General features: G+C 47.0%; 1 protein-coding gene across 1 annotated transcript in view; it reads right to left on the reverse strand.

Moving 5' to 3' along the window:
* Positions 1 to 7,951, reverse strand: part of LOC311307937 (ankyrin repeat and KH domain-containing protein 1-like) — a gene marked incomplete at its 5' end in the record, with an annotated part of 44,130 nt that extends 36,179 nt beyond the window's left edge. The window contains 2 exon segments of the mRNA XM_084436833.1: positions 691 to 844; positions 7,577 to 7,951. Of these exon segments, the coding sequence (XP_084292959.1) occupies positions 691 to 844; positions 7,577 to 7,951 (529 nt within the window).
* Between the last annotated feature and the right edge of the window lie 10,406 nt (positions 7,952 to 18,357).

Consider the following 18,357-nt stretch of genomic DNA (forward strand, 5'->3'; position numbering starts at 1 on the left):
CTTGTCTGGGCTAGGCTAAATTGGGCTGGTCTGGGCTAGGCTAACCTGGGTTGGGCTGGGCTAGGCTAAATTGGGCTGGTCTGGGCTACACCCTCTCTGAATCACAAAAGAGAAGTGTTGGCACCCCCCTGCCAACTTAAGAGCACCACCTCAACCACGCTAGATTTGGGAAGGAGGAGAGAGAATCTGAGGAGATTCTCCAGCCAGGGGTAGTTAGGGGCCGGAAAGAGTTTCTGGACAACACCAACTGTGGCTGCGTTCCGAATCGCATACTTCTACTACTTACTACCAGTACCTACTACAGCTGCCCTTAGAAAGTACGTACTTTGCAAGCAGTAGGCATCCAATTGGGACACCTTATCATAACATTGCGCCTTGAAATTTGCCCACATCCGTCGCTGTCCATAACGCGACATTCGTCTACAGCTACAAATGTGACGCACATTTCCGCTGCGAACAGGATTGTGGGTCAGATTAGCCAGAAAAGCCTGCTGCCTTGCATACTGCAAAATACGACCGGATGTAGTAGGACATCCTGGTATTGGGATGGGACATACTACATCCTGTACTATATAGTAGGGTAGTATGCAATTCAGAACGCAGCCTGTGTCTAAAGTGTGGGGGGAGGGTCTAGCGTCTAATGCTGGTGCGTGCGTGTGTGTGTGTGTGTTGGCGGGGTGTCATTCGTACCAGCGGCTTCTAGCAGGGCCTCCAGGCGGGCCTGCGTCTCGGGGTCGACGGTCCGGAGGTCGGCTCCGTCCGCGGCGCTGGACAGCAGCAGCTCGGAGGCCGTCTTCAGCATGGGGTTGTCCAGATCGTCCTGGTCCAGGATGAACGACTCCACCTAGTGGCCGGGAGGAACAACAGCGGGAGGAAGAGAAGAGGATCTCAGTTGGTGTTTCGCAAAACCTTTTCGCAAACTGTTTAGAGCAGCGGTCGCAACCTTTTTCGCACCATGGACCGGTTTTATATTAACAATATTTTCGCTGATTGGCTGTCTGGGAGGGGGGGGGGTCACGGGCAAGGCTTAATTTGTTATTTGATTGGATCCGGCACCTCGTTTGTAATTATCAAAATAAATTGTGTGTAATATTTAATGGGATCTGTTCTGTCATTCTTTTATTTCCCATTGACGTTACTCATAAACTGCTTGCTTGCCTATTCTGGACGCATGACAGACGTGAATCGTCCGCGTCGATCCCTCCCCGTGTGTCGTGAGGAGGCATGGGAGTTTTGAGCGGGCTACAGTACGTCGTGAGCCGAGCGGTAAAACGACAAAAAGACAAGTCACGTATCTTTCATTTCTTTGCAGAAACAGGGTGGCGACACTGTAGCAAGAGCATTGCCAGCGTGGCTGTATAAAAAAAAAAAAGAGTGCTAGGAACGAGAAGAGGAATAGGACGATGAGGACTTGGAGTCGGGGAGGAGGGAGGAGAGGACGAGTGGACGAGTAGCTACAGAGTTGGTGAGGAGACTTTCAGAAGGGGGAATTTAGACGTATGCTGGCCAGTGGTTTGATGCTTTTCGGTGTAATTTTGGCATAATGATTACGTTAGTGTAAGCCCCACAGCTAAGCAAATGGGCGTTTGTGCTGTGAAATGGTGAAATGATGAGTGGCTATTATGAACACTCTCGAGTCCCAGCGTATGTGGGCATGATGGCGCTTTGCAGAGTACCGGGTCGGTAGCGAACGGGTCACGGCCACGTTGGGGACCGCTGGTTTAGACCATCGCTATTTCAAGTGCGTAAGTAAGGACTGATAACCGAGAGTCCGAGACGGGAGAAGATATTTGGATGAGGTCAGCTAAAGACCATTATGGAGAGAGATCAGTTGGCTCATGCCATTAGCCTAATACCTTTTCACAACCACAATAATCTAGGCTACACACACCAAACATCTGTATGTGCAAGATGTCACATTATTGAAATCATACAGCAAATTAGTTTGTGAAAGTCTGAAAGTATTTATACACAATATAACCTCCCGGCTCTGGCTGGTCAGTAAGCCAATGACCAGCCTGCCTCTTTGACCCAATCAGAGGGGATGGACCTCCAAGCCCATTAACCAATCACCCGACCAGCATGCCAGTCAAAAGTTCAATCAGCTCGTTAATCAATTACACGACCAGGGTACCAAGCAAAAGCCGAACAGACCATCCAGTCCCGCCCCCTAGTCCCAGGGAGAGGACAGGAGGGGAGGGGAGGGGGGAGGAGAAGAGGTGAGGGGGGAGGAGAAGAGGGGAGGGGAGGGGGGAGAAGACGAGAGGAGATTTGCAGCGTTGCTTGCGGCGTTAACTCGCGGTGGATTTGCATTTGCTAAGCGCCAAGATGAGCAGCTAAGCCCCCCCTCCGCCCCTCTTAGGGCGACCTTGACCTGGATGCACACACCTGTCGTGGGCGTGGCTCCCGCCTACAGGACAGGCTGACCTGGTCCGACTACTACTACAGCTGACCCCAGGTCTGGGCAGGAGCGGGCCATAGCTGTATTCTGCATTCGTATTTTCTACTTCTCATTTGCACTGTCCCGTCTCTGCCCCGCCCCCCTCGTCCCTGCACCCCGTCTAGTGTCGTCTTCGTCAACGTTACGCACCGTTGACTAGGGCTGGGTTAAAAAAAAAATCGATGAATCGATTCTGAATCAAATGATTCAGAATCGATTCATGAATCCCTAAATCGATCTTTTATTTAATGAATGAATGAATAAATGAAGGAATGAATAGTTCATTAATTCATTAAATGATTCATTCATTCATTTTTTGGAAATCAGTATCGATACCCAGCCCTAGTATTGATGTGTTGCATAACTTGGCAGTCATGTAATTAAGGTTACAGCTAAAAAATAAAAAAATAAGGTTTTAGTAACACTAACCGAATCGATATTGAATAGAACCGAATCGTGATAATCGATTCTGAAACTTGTGAATCGGAATCGAATCGATTCTTGAAATTCAAATCGATACCCAGCCCTACCGTTGACCCAAGCAAATTCCCAGTATGTTATAAACGAGGTGCACTTGACTTGGCTCACCAAGAGAAAAGTCCCGATATGTGTTGCCTCTCCAGCCTGAAGATGATGCTAAATCAAGCGAACCTCAAGTCTACTACTAGTACTGATGTCTGACCCCCGCAGGGGAGCAGGTAGTGTGTTCTCCTGCCAGTCTAGCAGACAGCTCTCCACCGCCTGCAGCTAAGCCAGACAGCAGTCGCCCTGCTGGGAACACAGCTATGTGTGCGAGTGTATGTGCGCGTGCGTGTGTATGCGCGTGCGTGTGTGTGATCACAGAAGACTAAAGTGAAAGCTGCTCTCTGGCACAATCTGTTTGTAGAGGTATGTGTGGATGATGTGTGTACAAAAGCCCACCTACACACACACACACACACACACACACACACACACACACACACACACACACACACACACACACACACACACACACACACACACACACACACACACACACACACACACACACACACACACACACACACACACACACACACACACACAACTCTGGTTCTGCTCTTGAGCTGTATGATATCACTAGCCTAGGAAGTGAGTATCCCTGTCATGAGACCCGACCCAATGCACTGAACTGAGGAGAGAGAGAGCGAGAGAGGGAGAGAGGGAGAGAGGGAGGGAGAGAGAGGGAGAGATGGAGGGAGGGAGAGAGGGAGAGAGAGAGGGAGGGAGAGGAGACACAGGGTGTGGTCAACAATAGCGGTTCTCCGTGTTCATTTTTCTTTCACGAAAGTCTCTTTTGGAGAACAATAATAAAACAAGTGTGCAGTGACTGTAATTGAAACCATATTGTGCCATAATGTTTTGGGAGTATACCGAGAAAGCAGGGTGAAAATGGGCCTGGAGCTGAGAGTGAGGCTGGGGCTGAGAGTGAGGCTGGGGCTGGGAGTGAGGCTGAAGCTGGGAGTGAGGTTGGAGCTGGGAGTGAGGCTAGAGCTGGGAGTGAGGCTGGAGCTGGGAGTGAGGCTGGGAGTGAGGCTGAAGCTGGGAGTGAGGCTGGGAGTGAGGCTGGAGCTGGGAGTGAGGCTGGGAGTGAGGCTGGAGCTGGGAGTGAGGCTGGGGCTGGGAGTGAGGCTGGAGCTGGGAGTGAGGCTGGAGCTGGGAGTGAGGCTGGAGCTGGGAGTGAGGCTGGAGCTGGGAGTGAGGCTGGAGCTGGGAGTGAGGCTGGGCCCTAGAGGTCGGGGCTGGGAGGGAGAATAAGTCTGGGGGCTGCTGGTGTGGGGACTGGGAGCGAGCCTGGAGGCTGAAAGTGAGACCCACGCTGGGGCCGGGAGAGAAACCCAGACTGGGGATGGAGGCTGGGGGCTGGAGGCTGGGAACTGGTTCTGCTGCCTCTGACCCCTCTGCTCTCTGCTCCCTCAACCCTCCAGCTCAACCAGGCGTCTGTCCCAACCAGGAGAGAGGGAGAGACAGAGAGGGGAGGGGGAGAAAGAGGGAGAGTACAGTAGGAGAGAGAGAGAGGCAGAGAGAGGAGAGGGAGAATACAGTAGGAGAGGGGAAGAGGCAGAGAGAGGAGGGAGAGAAAGAGGGAGAGTACAGTAGGAGAGAGGGAGAGGCAGAGAGAGGAGGGAGAGAAAGAGGGAGAGTACAGTAGGAGAGAGGGAGAGGCAGAGAGAAGAGGGAGAGAAAGAGGGAGAATACAGTAGGAGAGGGGGAGAGGCAGAGAGAGGAGAGGGAGAGAAAGAGAGAGGAGAGAAAGAGGGATAGTACAGTAGGAGAGAGGGAGAGGCAGAGAGGAGAGGGAGAGAAAGAGGGAGGAGAGGGAGAGAAAGAGGGAGAGTACAGTAGGAGAGAGGGAGAGAGAGAGGAGAGGGAGAGAAAGAGGGAGAGTACAGTAGGAGAGAGAGAGGCAGAGAGAGGAGAGGGAGAATACAGTAGGAGAGGGGAAGAGGCAGAGAGAGGAGAGGGAGAGAAAGAGAGAGGAGAGAAAGAGGGATAGTACAGTAGGAGAGAGGGAGAGGCAGAGAGGAGAGGGAGAGAAAGAGGGAGGAGAGGGAGAGAAAGAGGGAGAGTACAGTAGGAGAGAGGGAGAGAGAGAGGAGAGGGAGAGAAAGAGTACAGTAGGAGAGGGAGAGAAAGAGGGAGAGACGGAGAGGAGAGGGAGAGAAAGAGGGAGAGTACAGTAGGAGAGAGGGAGAGAGAGAGAGGAGAGGGAGAGAAAGAGGGAGAGTACAGTAGGAGAGAGGGAGAGACAGAGAGGAGAGGGAGAGAAAGAGGGAGAGTACAGTAGGAGAGAGAGAGGCAGAGAGAGGAGAGGGAGAGAAAGAGGGAGAGTACAGTAGGAGAGAGGGAGAGACAGAGAGGGAGAGGGAGAGAAAGAGGGAGAGTACAGTAGGAGAGAGAGAGAGACAGAGAGGAGAGGGAGAGAAAGAGGGAGAGTACAGTAGGAGAGAGAGAGAGACAGAGAGGAGAGGGAGAGAAAGAGGGAGAGTACAGTAGGAGAGAGAGAGAGGCAGAGAGAGGAGAGGGAGAGAAAGAGGGAGAGTACAGTAGGAGAGAGGGAGAGACAGAGGAGAGGGAGAGGGAGAGAAAGAGGGAGAGTACAGTAGGAGAGAGAGAGAGACAGAGAGGAGAGGGAGAGAAAGAGGGAGAGTACAGTAGGAGAGAGGGAGAGACAGAGAGGAGGGAGAGAAAGAGGGAGAGTACAGTAGGAGAGAGGGAGAGGCAGACAACACACAGCATCCAAACAAGTGACTCTCATTACCTCATTCATATGTCCCTGTGTGTGTGTGTGTGTGTGTGTGTGTTCCAGACAGAAGACAGGGAGAGGGGGAGCAAGAGAGCTCTATCTTAAGTCAGACCTGCATTGAAAGCTTTGCTCGTAGACATACAAGATGTTTCGTTTTTAACACACAAAAAAGCTGAGTGTCCTGCAATTTTCTGGTCAAGTTCCTTCTTGCTGTGCGCTCAAAACTGCTTTCCTCCTTCCTTCGGGGTTTCAGGGAGGAACAAGGACATTCTACAACTAAACCGGTCTTCCATCCATCCAGCTAATCCTGTTAGCTGGGCTTGTTCAGTTCTCCCCAAATCTAACAACTCTCCTTGAAATAATTGGCACCCCCCCCCCTCACTCCTGCACCACCATGGGAGCAGTGATCAGGCTAGTGTGTTTACTTGTGTTAACCTGTGCCATCTAATCTCTCGAACACACCTGCTGTGGCTTCCAGAGAAGAAGGGAACACACATCAACAGGTATGGTGCACTGTGGCCAGGGAGCTAGGGAGCACAACACAGTCAGGGTCCCCTAAAACTCAACACATTCATAACAAGGAGGCAACAACCAGCCAGAGCACCAACACACCCTTCTATACTGAACACCTCCTGTCCAAAGAGTCTCTGATCTGCCTGAACTGGGAGATAGACACACAACAAACACACACCGACAACCCAAACACATACATACCCACCTCTCACTCACACACAAACACATACACACACACACACACTTCAGGGGAGGGTGTAGAGTCAGACTGCAGTCCATGACGTCCTGTGGTCTGGTCAAGAGAGGCTGAATAAGGCAGGTTAGTGTGAAGCTCAAACACCCAACTCCCCAGTACAAACACCCCTAGTCTGCCCCTTCCAACACAAACAAACAGGACAGCATCGCTGTAACATACACCCATATGCGTGTCTGTGCCACAGATTCTATCCAACCACTCCTAGCTAGTGAGATGTCTATCTACGCCGTCTCAGACTAGCTTGCTATTTCTATTATTTTGCCCAAGCTTTGTTCATAGTTCTGTGTTAATAGCCTATACAACAGTTAGGATACCACGAACTGCGTATGAAGACCAGTTATGGCTTCTTGGCCACTTTGGTCGTGTAGTCGGGGAGGTCGAGTCTACTGACAGCCGAGGCTGAGCTGACAACTGCTGGACCAACTGGCCCGGCAGCCCATATCGGGACTAGTCAGAGGGCTGCCATTCCTCCAATGTTAAAGTGTGGCATTTTAACACTAGCTCGTAAGCTAGCTATGCTAACTAACCACAATAAACATGCCTGGGGACTACCGTTGAAAATTGGTCGGCAGGCTTGAATCAGGCACTTTGACGGAATCGTGGATTAATGTGCATTGTCCCTATAGAAATATATTACAACTAAACCAATATTTTAGTCGTTGATATGTAGCTGTTTTGCTAGCTTGATATTCACAGCACAGCAACTGGTCAAATTTGACCTATGCACAGGCTGACAAACTTGTGGCTAACCTTGCTAACGCTAATCTAGCTATGGCGATGTGCAATGGCTTGATAGTGATGCTAGCTAGCTAGCTGCTAACGTTAGCAAGGCCTGGGGTGGAAGCCTCCGACATAGCTTGCAAAATATTGTTGTTCTTATGCCAAATTACGTAATATATCACTAACTAGCCAGCCAGACAAGTCTTATAACTATATGTCAAATCTTACACATGTGACAGTTACTTCTTTAACAGATAATATGATGTTATGGAGAGTTCATGATACCGTCGAACGAGACGAGCTTAGGTAACGTGAGTTGGTTAGCTAGCTAGCTTGCTGGCTAACGTGAGCTAGCACAGCATGAAGCCCGCAGGCTCACCTCGGACACCTCGTCCTCGTCGCTCCCAGACCCAGGGCCGGAGGAAAGCACTGCGGCCGCAGCGAGCTTGAAATCGAGCCTGTCTGCTGCGGGCCCACCAGCCTCGCCGAACAAGCGGACTTTCTTTCCACCGACACCGACACCTAGGCCCCCGAGTCCGGCTCCTGGTGTGGCTCCCACCCCCATTCCTCCGGCTCCTGGTGTGGCTCCCACCCCCATTCCTCCGGCTCCTGGTGTGGCTCGCACCCCCATTCCTCCGGCTCCTGGTGTGGCTCCCACCCCCATTCCTCCGGCCGGGGAGCGCGGAGTCACCGAGTCTATCTCGTCCTCGAAGCCGTCCGTCAGCATTGCTGTCCCGGCTACTGCATCCTGCATACTTCCCTGTGTAATTTGTATACCAGTAACGCAATGTTTTCCCTTACTTTCTTTGGGCTTGGACTGTATTTTAGATATTGTATCTACACTTCAGAAAATCCTGTAACTCTCCCGAAGCGAGAAGAGATTCTCTTTCCCCAAGCCATTAACTTTCTAGCAACCTAACGTACTTCGCCCCAGTTCTCATTTCACCCGCCTCTATTCGATTTCTAAACACAGGATTGGCCAGAGGAACAGTGGAGGAACAATGTGATTGGTTAGACTGGGAGCGTGTCAGGGCAAAGCAAGCGACGTCAAGGTAGGTTTACGGGAGGACTTTGCGATTAGCGCCTTGAGTTGATGATCTGTTTCTAGCCCCACCCCAGTAAAGCGCCTTTCTTATATCAATTAAAAATATAATATGAAATTAGGTCAAAGATAAATACACACGCACTGCAGAATAAGTAGCCTGAGGGGGACAGCCTACACCCATTAGGTGTAAAACTATCAATACCCCACTTTGTCTTCAGAATACTTAACCTTCTTTAATCTTTTTTTATTTTTTTATTTAACTGTGCAAGAAATAACTAAGTCAGAGTGTTGAGTAAAAAAACTAAAACAAGGATAAAAATAAAAATCTGTGAGAACTAAGAGTTTAGGGTGTCTATAAATGGACTCCAGATTATGTCAAAATCAGCAGTTTGTTTTTTGATGGATGCAGACAATTTTTCCATTGATATTTGTAACTTTACAGTCTACTCTTTTCATTTGAAAACATTCTATATTTATATATTATTATAATATTATAAATATTATATTATAATATAACACATATATTATAATAAATGAATAGTATATATGTTATTATTATATATTATACAGTGATATCAAACCATATTGTTTTCAATTTATGTCAACAATCTGTGTGAAAACCTATCAAATGCTATGTACCATTTATATGCCGATGATACTATAATTTATTATTGCTCATCATCTGTTGTTGTTGTTGTTGTTGTTGTTGAAAGTGCCTTAATTCTCCTACAGTCCGCTTTTGATGTTGTTCAGTCGCGATTGCAGAAACTGAAGTTGGTTTTAAATGCAGACAAGTCTAAAGTCATGCTGTTCTCCAATGCTAGGTCACCTGTAACACTTCCTAACCTTGTAACTTCTCATGGAAATGTAATTGAGCTAGTCAAGTCACAAGTATTTGGGCTTTATCATTGATAGCAAATCATCTTTTAAGGCTCATATTGCAAACCTGGTCTCTAAGCTCAAGATTAAGCTAGGTTTCTATTTTAGGAATAAGTCTTGCTTTTCCTTTGCAGCCAGGAGATACCTTGTGTCAGCTATCCTTTTGCCTCTGCTGGACTATGGTGATATACTGTATATGAATGCCTCTGCCCAGGGCTTGTGGTCTCTAGACACTGTCCATTGTGCATTATGATTTGTTACTGGTTGACATCTTACCCACCACTGTACCTTGTATGCAAAATCTGTCTGACCATCTCTATATGTGCGCAGGCAGACCAACTGATTGAGCTTATCTACTACACTCTCTGGGACTGGTCCCTAGATACTTGTGCACTTTTCTATAGTCGCACCTGTAGTCAAGTGTGTGTGTGTGTGTGTGTGTGTGTGTGTGTGTGTGTGTGTGTGGGTGTGGGTGTGTGTGTGTGTGTGTGTGTGTGTGCAGCACATATGTATGGGGGCTGTACTTAGGGTTTGTTTTTTAAGGGTCTGGGGAGGTTGGGATGTGGGTATAGGGATGAGTGAAATCTCTGCTATATAACTTTTTTGTATTCCTTCTATGTATGTAACTCTCCTACTGTATATTATTTGCCCCACTATTTTAAGACTGTATATTTATTTGCCAAGGGACTGCGGGTGGAAATTAGCTGTTTTAGCTATAACCTTGTACAGTGCATCTCTCCCTATTCTATAGGGTCAATGTCTACTGTAGCTTGTCCCTGTCTTAAAAATCAATCAATCAATCAATCAATCAATCAATCAATCAATCAATCAATCAATCAATCAATCAATCAATCAATCAATCTCCTCAGAAGCCAAAGCCATGATGGCCTGCGCTCACAGGGCGCCCTTGTCCAGGAATTTACATCCAAACACCTTAAACCTTTGTCCTTGTAATTCATCACCTTCCCCCAAGTCCCCTGCAAACCCTAGTTTCAGTCTCCCCTTTGTAATTGAAAACACCTCAACTCTCCCCCCTTTGTAATTGTAAACACCCCCTCTGCCTAGCTCTTCCTCATCTCTTTGTTTAAGTCAGAAGGGCCACACCTTCGTCTTCCTCGTCCTGATTCAGACCTTTCACATGTCTGTACTCTTGGCCACGCCTGCCATTTCACATGACGTGCAATGAGTTAGCCAATGACATCCTAGAAGGACTTTACCTGTGTTTTGACTGCATATAAGCCAGCGCAGAAGAGGCTGAATTCACTTCTCTGACGAAACCACCTTTGATGCGTTGTTCAGGAAGTCCTTGCGCACGTATTGTTTTTCAATAAACCAGACTCAACCTTTTGAACGTATCTTGGTAAATCTTTTGACTAGACCAGTTTTAAAATACTATCACAGTTGGCGAACGGGAATGGAATAACTGCCTGCGTTTTGCTTCGGGATTCCAGTGGATGAACTGATCGACAGACGTGTCGGTCCATATGGGCGTTGGAAAATCAATTTTCTCTCTTGCGCCAGAGCGCACGCCGAGATTATTTCCTCAGTTCTTCCACTGGATTCTTGAGGCTCACAGGTACGTTTAAACGAACCCTCTGATGGTTCTGAGTTGTATTTGCCTTGATTTGGTTCAGTTGTGTTGGTCTGGAGTGTTGAAAACAGGAACCCCAGCGTGGGTATTTAGTCCTACCGAGGGTAGGGCGAGCATGGTTGATGTTTCGTTTCCAGAACGATACCAACTAGCTTAAGCCTCATTGTTGATGTTCGTTTCAGAACGATACCAACTAGCTTAAGCCCCGTTTGTTGATGTTCGTGTTAGCACGATTGCCAACTAGCTTCGAAGTGATTGTTGATGTTCGTGGAAGAACGATTACCAACGAGATGGTAGCTACGGGAGTGATTGAGAGTTTTTGCAATCCGCGTTTCTTGGAGAAACGTTTTCCCCTTTGTTCCCGGGTGACTTGGTAAACCTAACGAGCGTTATCTTTGACCAAGTGGCTGTACAGTATTTGGTAGGATCTAGACGTCCAGTTTAGCCTGGACCAAATTGCTGGTGCAGCCGGGCATGCTTGTTGTAAACGTGGGCCTTTGTTTCATGTTTGTGTGTTAAGTCGTATATTAGTCGTTTTTGGTCGTCGTTTGGTCGTTCTTTGTTTGCGTTCCCGTGTGAGTCTGCTGCGTTCTCTCTTGTATGTGCACGGGGGGTTGTTCGTCTTATGTGTTTACTGTTGAGCCTCGGCTCTTGGGTTGTATTGTTTGTTACGCGCGCCATGGATCCAAGTAAAGTATTGTAAGTATTTTTGTACACTTTTTAGACTGTTAAAGTTCGTAACTGCTAGATTCCAGTAGGCTAGCTGGTTGCCTAGGAGACGCAGAAAAACAACTGTCCCGGTGATCCGCCATTGAGCCAGAGGAGAACACAGGACTTCGCTGACTGGGTGAGTACTAAGCGAATTTTATGTGTCTTAATGTGTGTTTCTTTCGAAATTGTATTATTTCCCGCCGTGAGTTAACCATAAGGTTTCCTTTCATTGCTGTTTTGGGGTTTTAGGCTGCGTCGTGGTTATTAGGGATTTGTTTCTTTAAATTTCCCCACGCACGGCCATAGACCACATCCGGGTCATACATGCAACATTTTGGGAGCACCACTAGGTGTCCCTGTAACCCCGGCTACTAACATATGGCTAGAGGATGTCACAGGATTCTACTGCTAGCCTGATGAGATTGTTGCGCTGAAGCATTATTCTGCGAGCGTTTGTTGGCAGATTTCGTTATGTGCTAAAGCATTTTCGATTTCTTACATCCCCATCTGACATTTTAGTGTTAAATTCTAAGATTCGGGCTCAGCTAGAGGGTTAAGGGAAAAGCCTGTTAATTCTATAGACTGGTCTGTTTTTAAGATTTGGGAGAGTAGTACGAGCACTGTTTTTTTTTAGGTCAGGAAGGAAAGATAAGGAGATTCAGCAAACAGTCTCTCCACCATTTCCCCAGCAGAATAACTGATTTAAAATTATATTTTCCCCCCTCGACTTGTTGCGCCATGATCACACAACAATGCCCCCGCCATTAGCCACGCCCCTTCTCTCTACGAGTTAAGCGCGCCCCTTTCTACGAGGTATTCGTCCGAACAGGTCAGGAAGGAAGAGCCTCCGATTTGGGGTCGAGCGCCACCTGCTGGAGTTCCCTTGAACAACCCACTAGGGAGATTTTAACTAGCCAAGATAGAGAGATTTTTTTTTAAGATAATGGTGGCAGGATGAAATAGATGTAGAGCCTTTGAGTCTTAAGTTGCTGTTAATGTTTCTGAGCAGATCTTTTAGGTAATAGTGGAGAACTCAAAAGTCTGACAGGGTTTTGAATAGGTGTTTGATTCAGGAGTTTGTTTCAATAGTCAATGAATGGCCATAAGCTGTTCGTTTTATGCATTCTACTGTATGAATTTCATTCATATAATGATGATGTGTTTTTTGAGGAGTTGGTTTTAGGCCTCTCCTCTGCTATTGAACCCAGTCTGTGTTTTGAGTCTTAATTTTCAGGTGCTATGGACCCTGGGCGGCAGATCTTTGAGGAGCCTGGATCATGCCTTCCTGGGGACTGCTTGGGACCTGCTGTTTGTCTGTTTAACTGGTTGTTTTGTCTCTCTTTCTGATATGTAGCTTAAGACATAAGGTTTGTGCATAATAGTGGGGGGAATAGATAAGGGTTGCCAGTGTCTTAATCTGAATGCAGCATCTCATAACCCAATTTATATATTTTTAAATGGTTATGTTAAATATCTCATGTTTATAGTTTGAGGCACATTCATCGGGCCTGAGTGTTCTTTCTGAGTGTTTTTTACAGACAACTGTCGTTCCGGGAGTGATGGGTGAATGCCGAACCAGGAGGCGGGCACAGGACCGGAGGTGCAGATGGAAGTTACCGGCCTGTTTCCCTACAGATGGGCGATCTGGGGTTCGCGAGATGCAAGACCAACGCCATGTCACCAACTCACTGTGAGCGACAGATAAGTATGAAACAGGAGCAGTGCCCAAATACTCTGTCCTCAAATGCAGAAGAGGGAGGTTTTAGATATACAAATTTTAGCTATACAAATGAAGCTTTGATGGAGTTTTTTGATTAGTTAATTGTAAATGAAGCCAATTCATTTTAGTGTCATTTTCTTTGCCCCATCTCTAATTTTTATCCTGACTTCAGGAAATTTTTGCTTTCACCCTTAGGGGGTGTTTTTTTTTTTTTTTGACGAGAATGTGGGTATTTTATTTTATTTTCATAAAATCGCGAGAGAAATTCTAGAGCCAAATCCAATTGCCTTGATCATGACTGGGGACTGGGCGTGTTGAAGTCATTCTAACGCTGCCCCTGATGTCACTGTAGGCTACTGTAGACTGGCTCTAAAATGACACTTGAACAGACACCCTGTTTAAGTTTTCCTGACTGAATAACAACATTTTTTCCCCAAAGCAGGAGCTTGCGCTTAACCATGTTTCTGAGTATCTCCAACAGACTGCTGATAACCGTTCCTGACCAAGGAGGGGAACAGGGAGACCAGAGGACTCTCCTTTTGCTCTTCTGTTTTGTCTCTGTTTGTCTCTCTCATCTGTGGATCCACAGACGGAGCACTTCATCAGCCTGTACTGGGGGAGCGGGAGCGCCGAGATGAGCCCTCCAGCAGCATGATGTGGAGCAGTACAGGGATGGACCGGGTTCAGTTCAAGAGCCTGTACGTGCTGCTGGCGCCCTGGCTGTGTGGTGTCCCACCGCACCTTCACCCTGCTGAACCAGGACAGGGACTCCCTCCTCACCCTCCGAGAGCTCGCTGCAAAAGCTGCGGCTGTCTCTGCTTCCTCCCCTGTGCTTTCTATGCTCTCTGTACCATCCACAGACCCTGACAAGATTCCTCCACTGTCCCTGGCAGACATTTCTGACCTACAAGCATCTGCTCCACCTGCGGAGAAAAAGAAATGGAGGAATAAGTGCACATTCCACCACCAAACTAACCTGTATCTAGGGCCTAATGACAAACCTGTACTACCTCGTTCATGTTTTCATTATGCTTTCAAACTAGCCCACGGGCCAGATCATGTTTCAAAAACAGGGGTGGCGGAGGATGTTAACAGATGTCTTCAACAGAGTGAGGACCGCCATTTCCTGAGGCTAAGGAGGGGTTCCTGCATCACATCTCTCCTGGGGATTGGTTCCTGGTCCACGACCACAGACGTAGGAGCTGGAACTCGCCGAGGTGGCTCGGGCCGTACCAGGTTCTACTCACCACGCAGACAGCGATCTGAGAGGACTTCGTGGATCCATGCAAGCCATTGCCGACGGGTCCAAGCAGCAGAGGACGGTCCACCAGGGGATCGCCAACACCAGGAGATCAGAATGCAGCTGAACCAGAGGGCTCAGAGGCCAAAGCCATGAGCTGCCACAACTGTCCTCTCCTCTGACGAGGAATCGGAGGAAAAATGACCTTGCTGGTCACCTCCTTCTCATGATCGTTATGATGGCAACATGGAGAAACTCCAGCCATGACCTCACAAGATGCAACACACACGCACACACACCTGCACACACACACTAACATTGAACATAACTGATTTCAAACAACGCGACATTGAAGTTGCGATCTAGAAGAGAAGACGCCTTGCATTCCCCAAATGACATTCTATTGCCCAAAAGAGAAGTGTCACCTAAATGACTGTTGGATACACTGTGAACAAGAGTGACCTTGACAGCCACCGCCACACTCTCCTCTCCTCTGATGAGAAATCGGAGACTGACCTTGCCGGTCACCTCCTTCTTGTGGTTGTGGTATGACAACACACACCTGCACACACTGGAACCTACATTAAACATTCAGAGACGCACACATGGAAGCTATGTTCCATAGGACATCACATGCGATTATTCACAAGAATGAATGAACTTTGAAATAATCTGAAAAATATCATATTTGTTTACAAGAGTTACAATGGTTGAAACATGAGTTGATAAATAAGTTTGGGTTTTTCCTCTAAATTGACCAAGAGGTTTTTTTGCCTTTCTTACACTGGTAACCATTTATTTTTTTTGCCTTGTTAAATCAAGTTTTTTGGTGAATGGTTGTCCACTCTTAGACTATAAATAGTATATAATCATGTCATTTTTTTTAATCTTGTTTCCTGTCAAATTTCTGAAGCAAGGGGTTTTGGTGCGTGATTTTGCACGTTGAAAGAAAATAATTTAAAAAAAAAAAAAAAATTTTTTTTTTTGCTCCACCTAGTGGAGAGATTATTTCCTTTCCACATGTATAGCATAGCTGACTGTTTACACTGTGTTTGGATTTTATATTTTATTTTTGTGTACCTGTTCAGGCACAAATGGGGGATTGTCCAGGAATTTACATCCAAACACCTTAAACCTTTGTCCTTGTAATTCATCACCTTCCCCCAAGTCCCCTGCAAACCCTAGTTTCAGTCTCCCCTTTGTAATTGAAAACACCTCAACTCTCCCCCCTTTGTAATTGTAAACACCCCCTCTGCCTAGCTCTTCCTCATCTCTTTGTTTAAGTCAGAAGGGCCACACCTTCGTCTTCCTCGTCCTGATTCAGACCTTTCACATGTCTGTACTCTTGGCCACGCCTGCCATTTCACATGACGTGCAATGAGTTAGCCAATGACATCCTAGAAGGACTTTACCTGTTTTTTGACTGCATATAAGCCAGCGCAGAAGAGGCTGAATTCACTTCTCTGACGAAACCACCTTTGATGCGTTGTTCAGGAAGTCCTTGCGCACGTATTGTTTTTCAATAAACCAGACTCAACCTTTTGAACGTATCTTGGTAAATCTTTTGACTAGACCAGTTTTAAAATACTATCACACCCTGCAGCTGACTGGTCTGAGTGTTAACACTGTGAAGGGGAAACAGCTTTTAAATATGCTGCCCCTTCTGATCGGAACGCCCTCCAAAAGGACTTAAAACTCCCTGAACTCATCTCACACGACGCCTTTAAGGAAATCCTAAAGGATCTGGAGCTTGAAAGTAGTGGGACGTCTCTGTCCCTAAACTCCTAAACTGCATACGCACTCCTGAAACTTTCTATCAATGTTTTATGTATGAAACCTGGATGGTTGTGTTTTTATTGTGTGCTGCCCTCTTGGCCAGGTCACTCTTGAACCAGGCCAGGTCAAGCCTGGCTTATGTGCGTGGCTGCCTTGTTTCTGTTCAGGACTGGTAGGAATGCAAATGCTAATTTAAAGCCTCCAAAATCATGACATCATCTTATCATTCTTGTCATCAGCATGAACCATGGAATGAACCAGGGAGAGAACCAGGGAGAGAACCAGGAAGTGAACCAGGGAGAGAACCAGGGAGAGAACCAGGGAGAGAACCAGGAAGTGAACCAGGGAGTGAACCAGGGAGAGAACCAGGGAGAGAACCAGGGAGTGAACCAGGGAGAGAACCAGGAAGTGAACCAGGGAGAGAACCAGGGAGTGAACCAGGAAGAGAACCAGGGAGAGGACCAGGAAGAGAACCAGGGAGAGAACCAGGAAGTGAACCAGGGAGTGAACCAGGGAGAGAACCAGGGAGTGAACCAGGGAGAGAACCAGGAAGTGAACCAGGGAGAGAACCAGGCAGTGAACCAGGGAGAGAACCAGGAAGAGAACCAGGGAGAGAACCAGGAAGAGAACCAGGGAATGAACCAGGGAGAGAACCAGGAAGTGAACCAGGGAGTGAACCAGGAAGAGAACCAGGAAGAGAACCAGGAAGTGAACCAGGAAGTGAACGGTGTCCCGATGGTCCTCTCTTGTCCTCGCTCCCTTGTTTCCCTGATACTCGATACGGAGTGATCGAGTGAGGAAGGGAGGACGCAGGAAAAAGTTTTGGGATATACCCCCGAGGCTGAGGAATCTCAAGAGGAGCTAAACATCTCCTTTATAGACCATTGAATCACTGGATGACTTATCTTTTATGTGTCTGTTGTCCTACAGAATTATGAATGACGTTCAAAAATTCCACTCTAGTTACATAGGCCTACCGAGATATGTATTTGCTCATAGGAAAATCTAGACAGCTTATATTTTGAATAAACCTTCACCGTTGTGTGCTCCTCACAAAACCAGTTACGTTCATATACGTTCTGGAGACTGGCATCTAAAGGGTAAACCCGTTGTTCTGAAGTGTCCAGTGATGCAATCCCACTTCACCTCCATCTGTGCCCTAACATACCAACATACACTGCAAGGTCACAACTCTGGCAGTTTGAAAAGTTATACAACTTTTGTTTCTTGCCGGCCTGCACCTTCCCATCAGAGGGTGAAGATGGTTGTGAGCTAGAACTTATAGTTCACGGCTTCCAGGCTGGAACCAAACTTACACTGACCTGAGACAGGGTTAACTAAAAGAGTTGATCAACAATAAAGAAGGGTCCGCACTCAAAACTATGTTTATGCTCTTTTAATTCATAATGGTGGACAGACGCGTTTCGGCTCTGCCTTCTTCAGCGTTTAGCCTACTGAACAGGTGCTTGTTCCGGCTTTTATAGTGAAAAAGCACCTGTTCAGTAGGCTAAACACTGAAGAAGGCAGAGCCGAAACACGTGTCAGGTCTGTCCACCATTATGAATTAAAGAGCATAAACATAGTTTTGAGTGCGGACCCTTCTTTATTGTTGATCAAAGTTTTTGTATATTGGTCCTGCACTGGTTCCGAGCGCTGTGGCCCCTATTATTAACTAAAAGAGTTGGAAATACTGAACAGGAAAGGGTATGTAGTGCAGTTCTCTAGCTATTCCAAAGCTACACTATAGATTGAGCAGGGTTTTGTGTAAGAGAAAAAACACAGGTAAAGTAACTTGGTAGTTGTATTTTACTACAATACCTGAGTATACTTGTAGCTGTATGAAATGAATACAGGTGAATCATTCCTTTAAGTTAAACATTCAAAAGGAGAGTACAGACAGACAAGGGATTCCCGGTTGACCGATTTAAGACGAAGGTTTAATTCTGTACAAAGTTCACATATAAATAAACTCATGTACAAGTCTGTTGAAGAGTCGGCTACATTAACATGCACAAATTAATTCGCAATAACTGCGACCGGCACATGCATATGGTTGGGACATTTTTGTGGACCGTCTGGCCGACCAACCAAGAGAGCAAACTATAGAGCTGCTAGCTGCAGCCAAAAATTATGACACAGAAAACTAAAATATGTACAATATAAAATTCCACGTTTAAAATCTAGAATAAAAAACCCAC

Source organism: Borostomias antarcticus (genome assembly GCF_949987555.1).
Source record: "Borostomias antarcticus genome assembly, chromosome: 1".
NCBI classification, from domain to species: Eukaryota; Metazoa; Chordata; class Actinopteri; order Stomiiformes; family Stomiidae; genus Borostomias; species Borostomias antarcticus.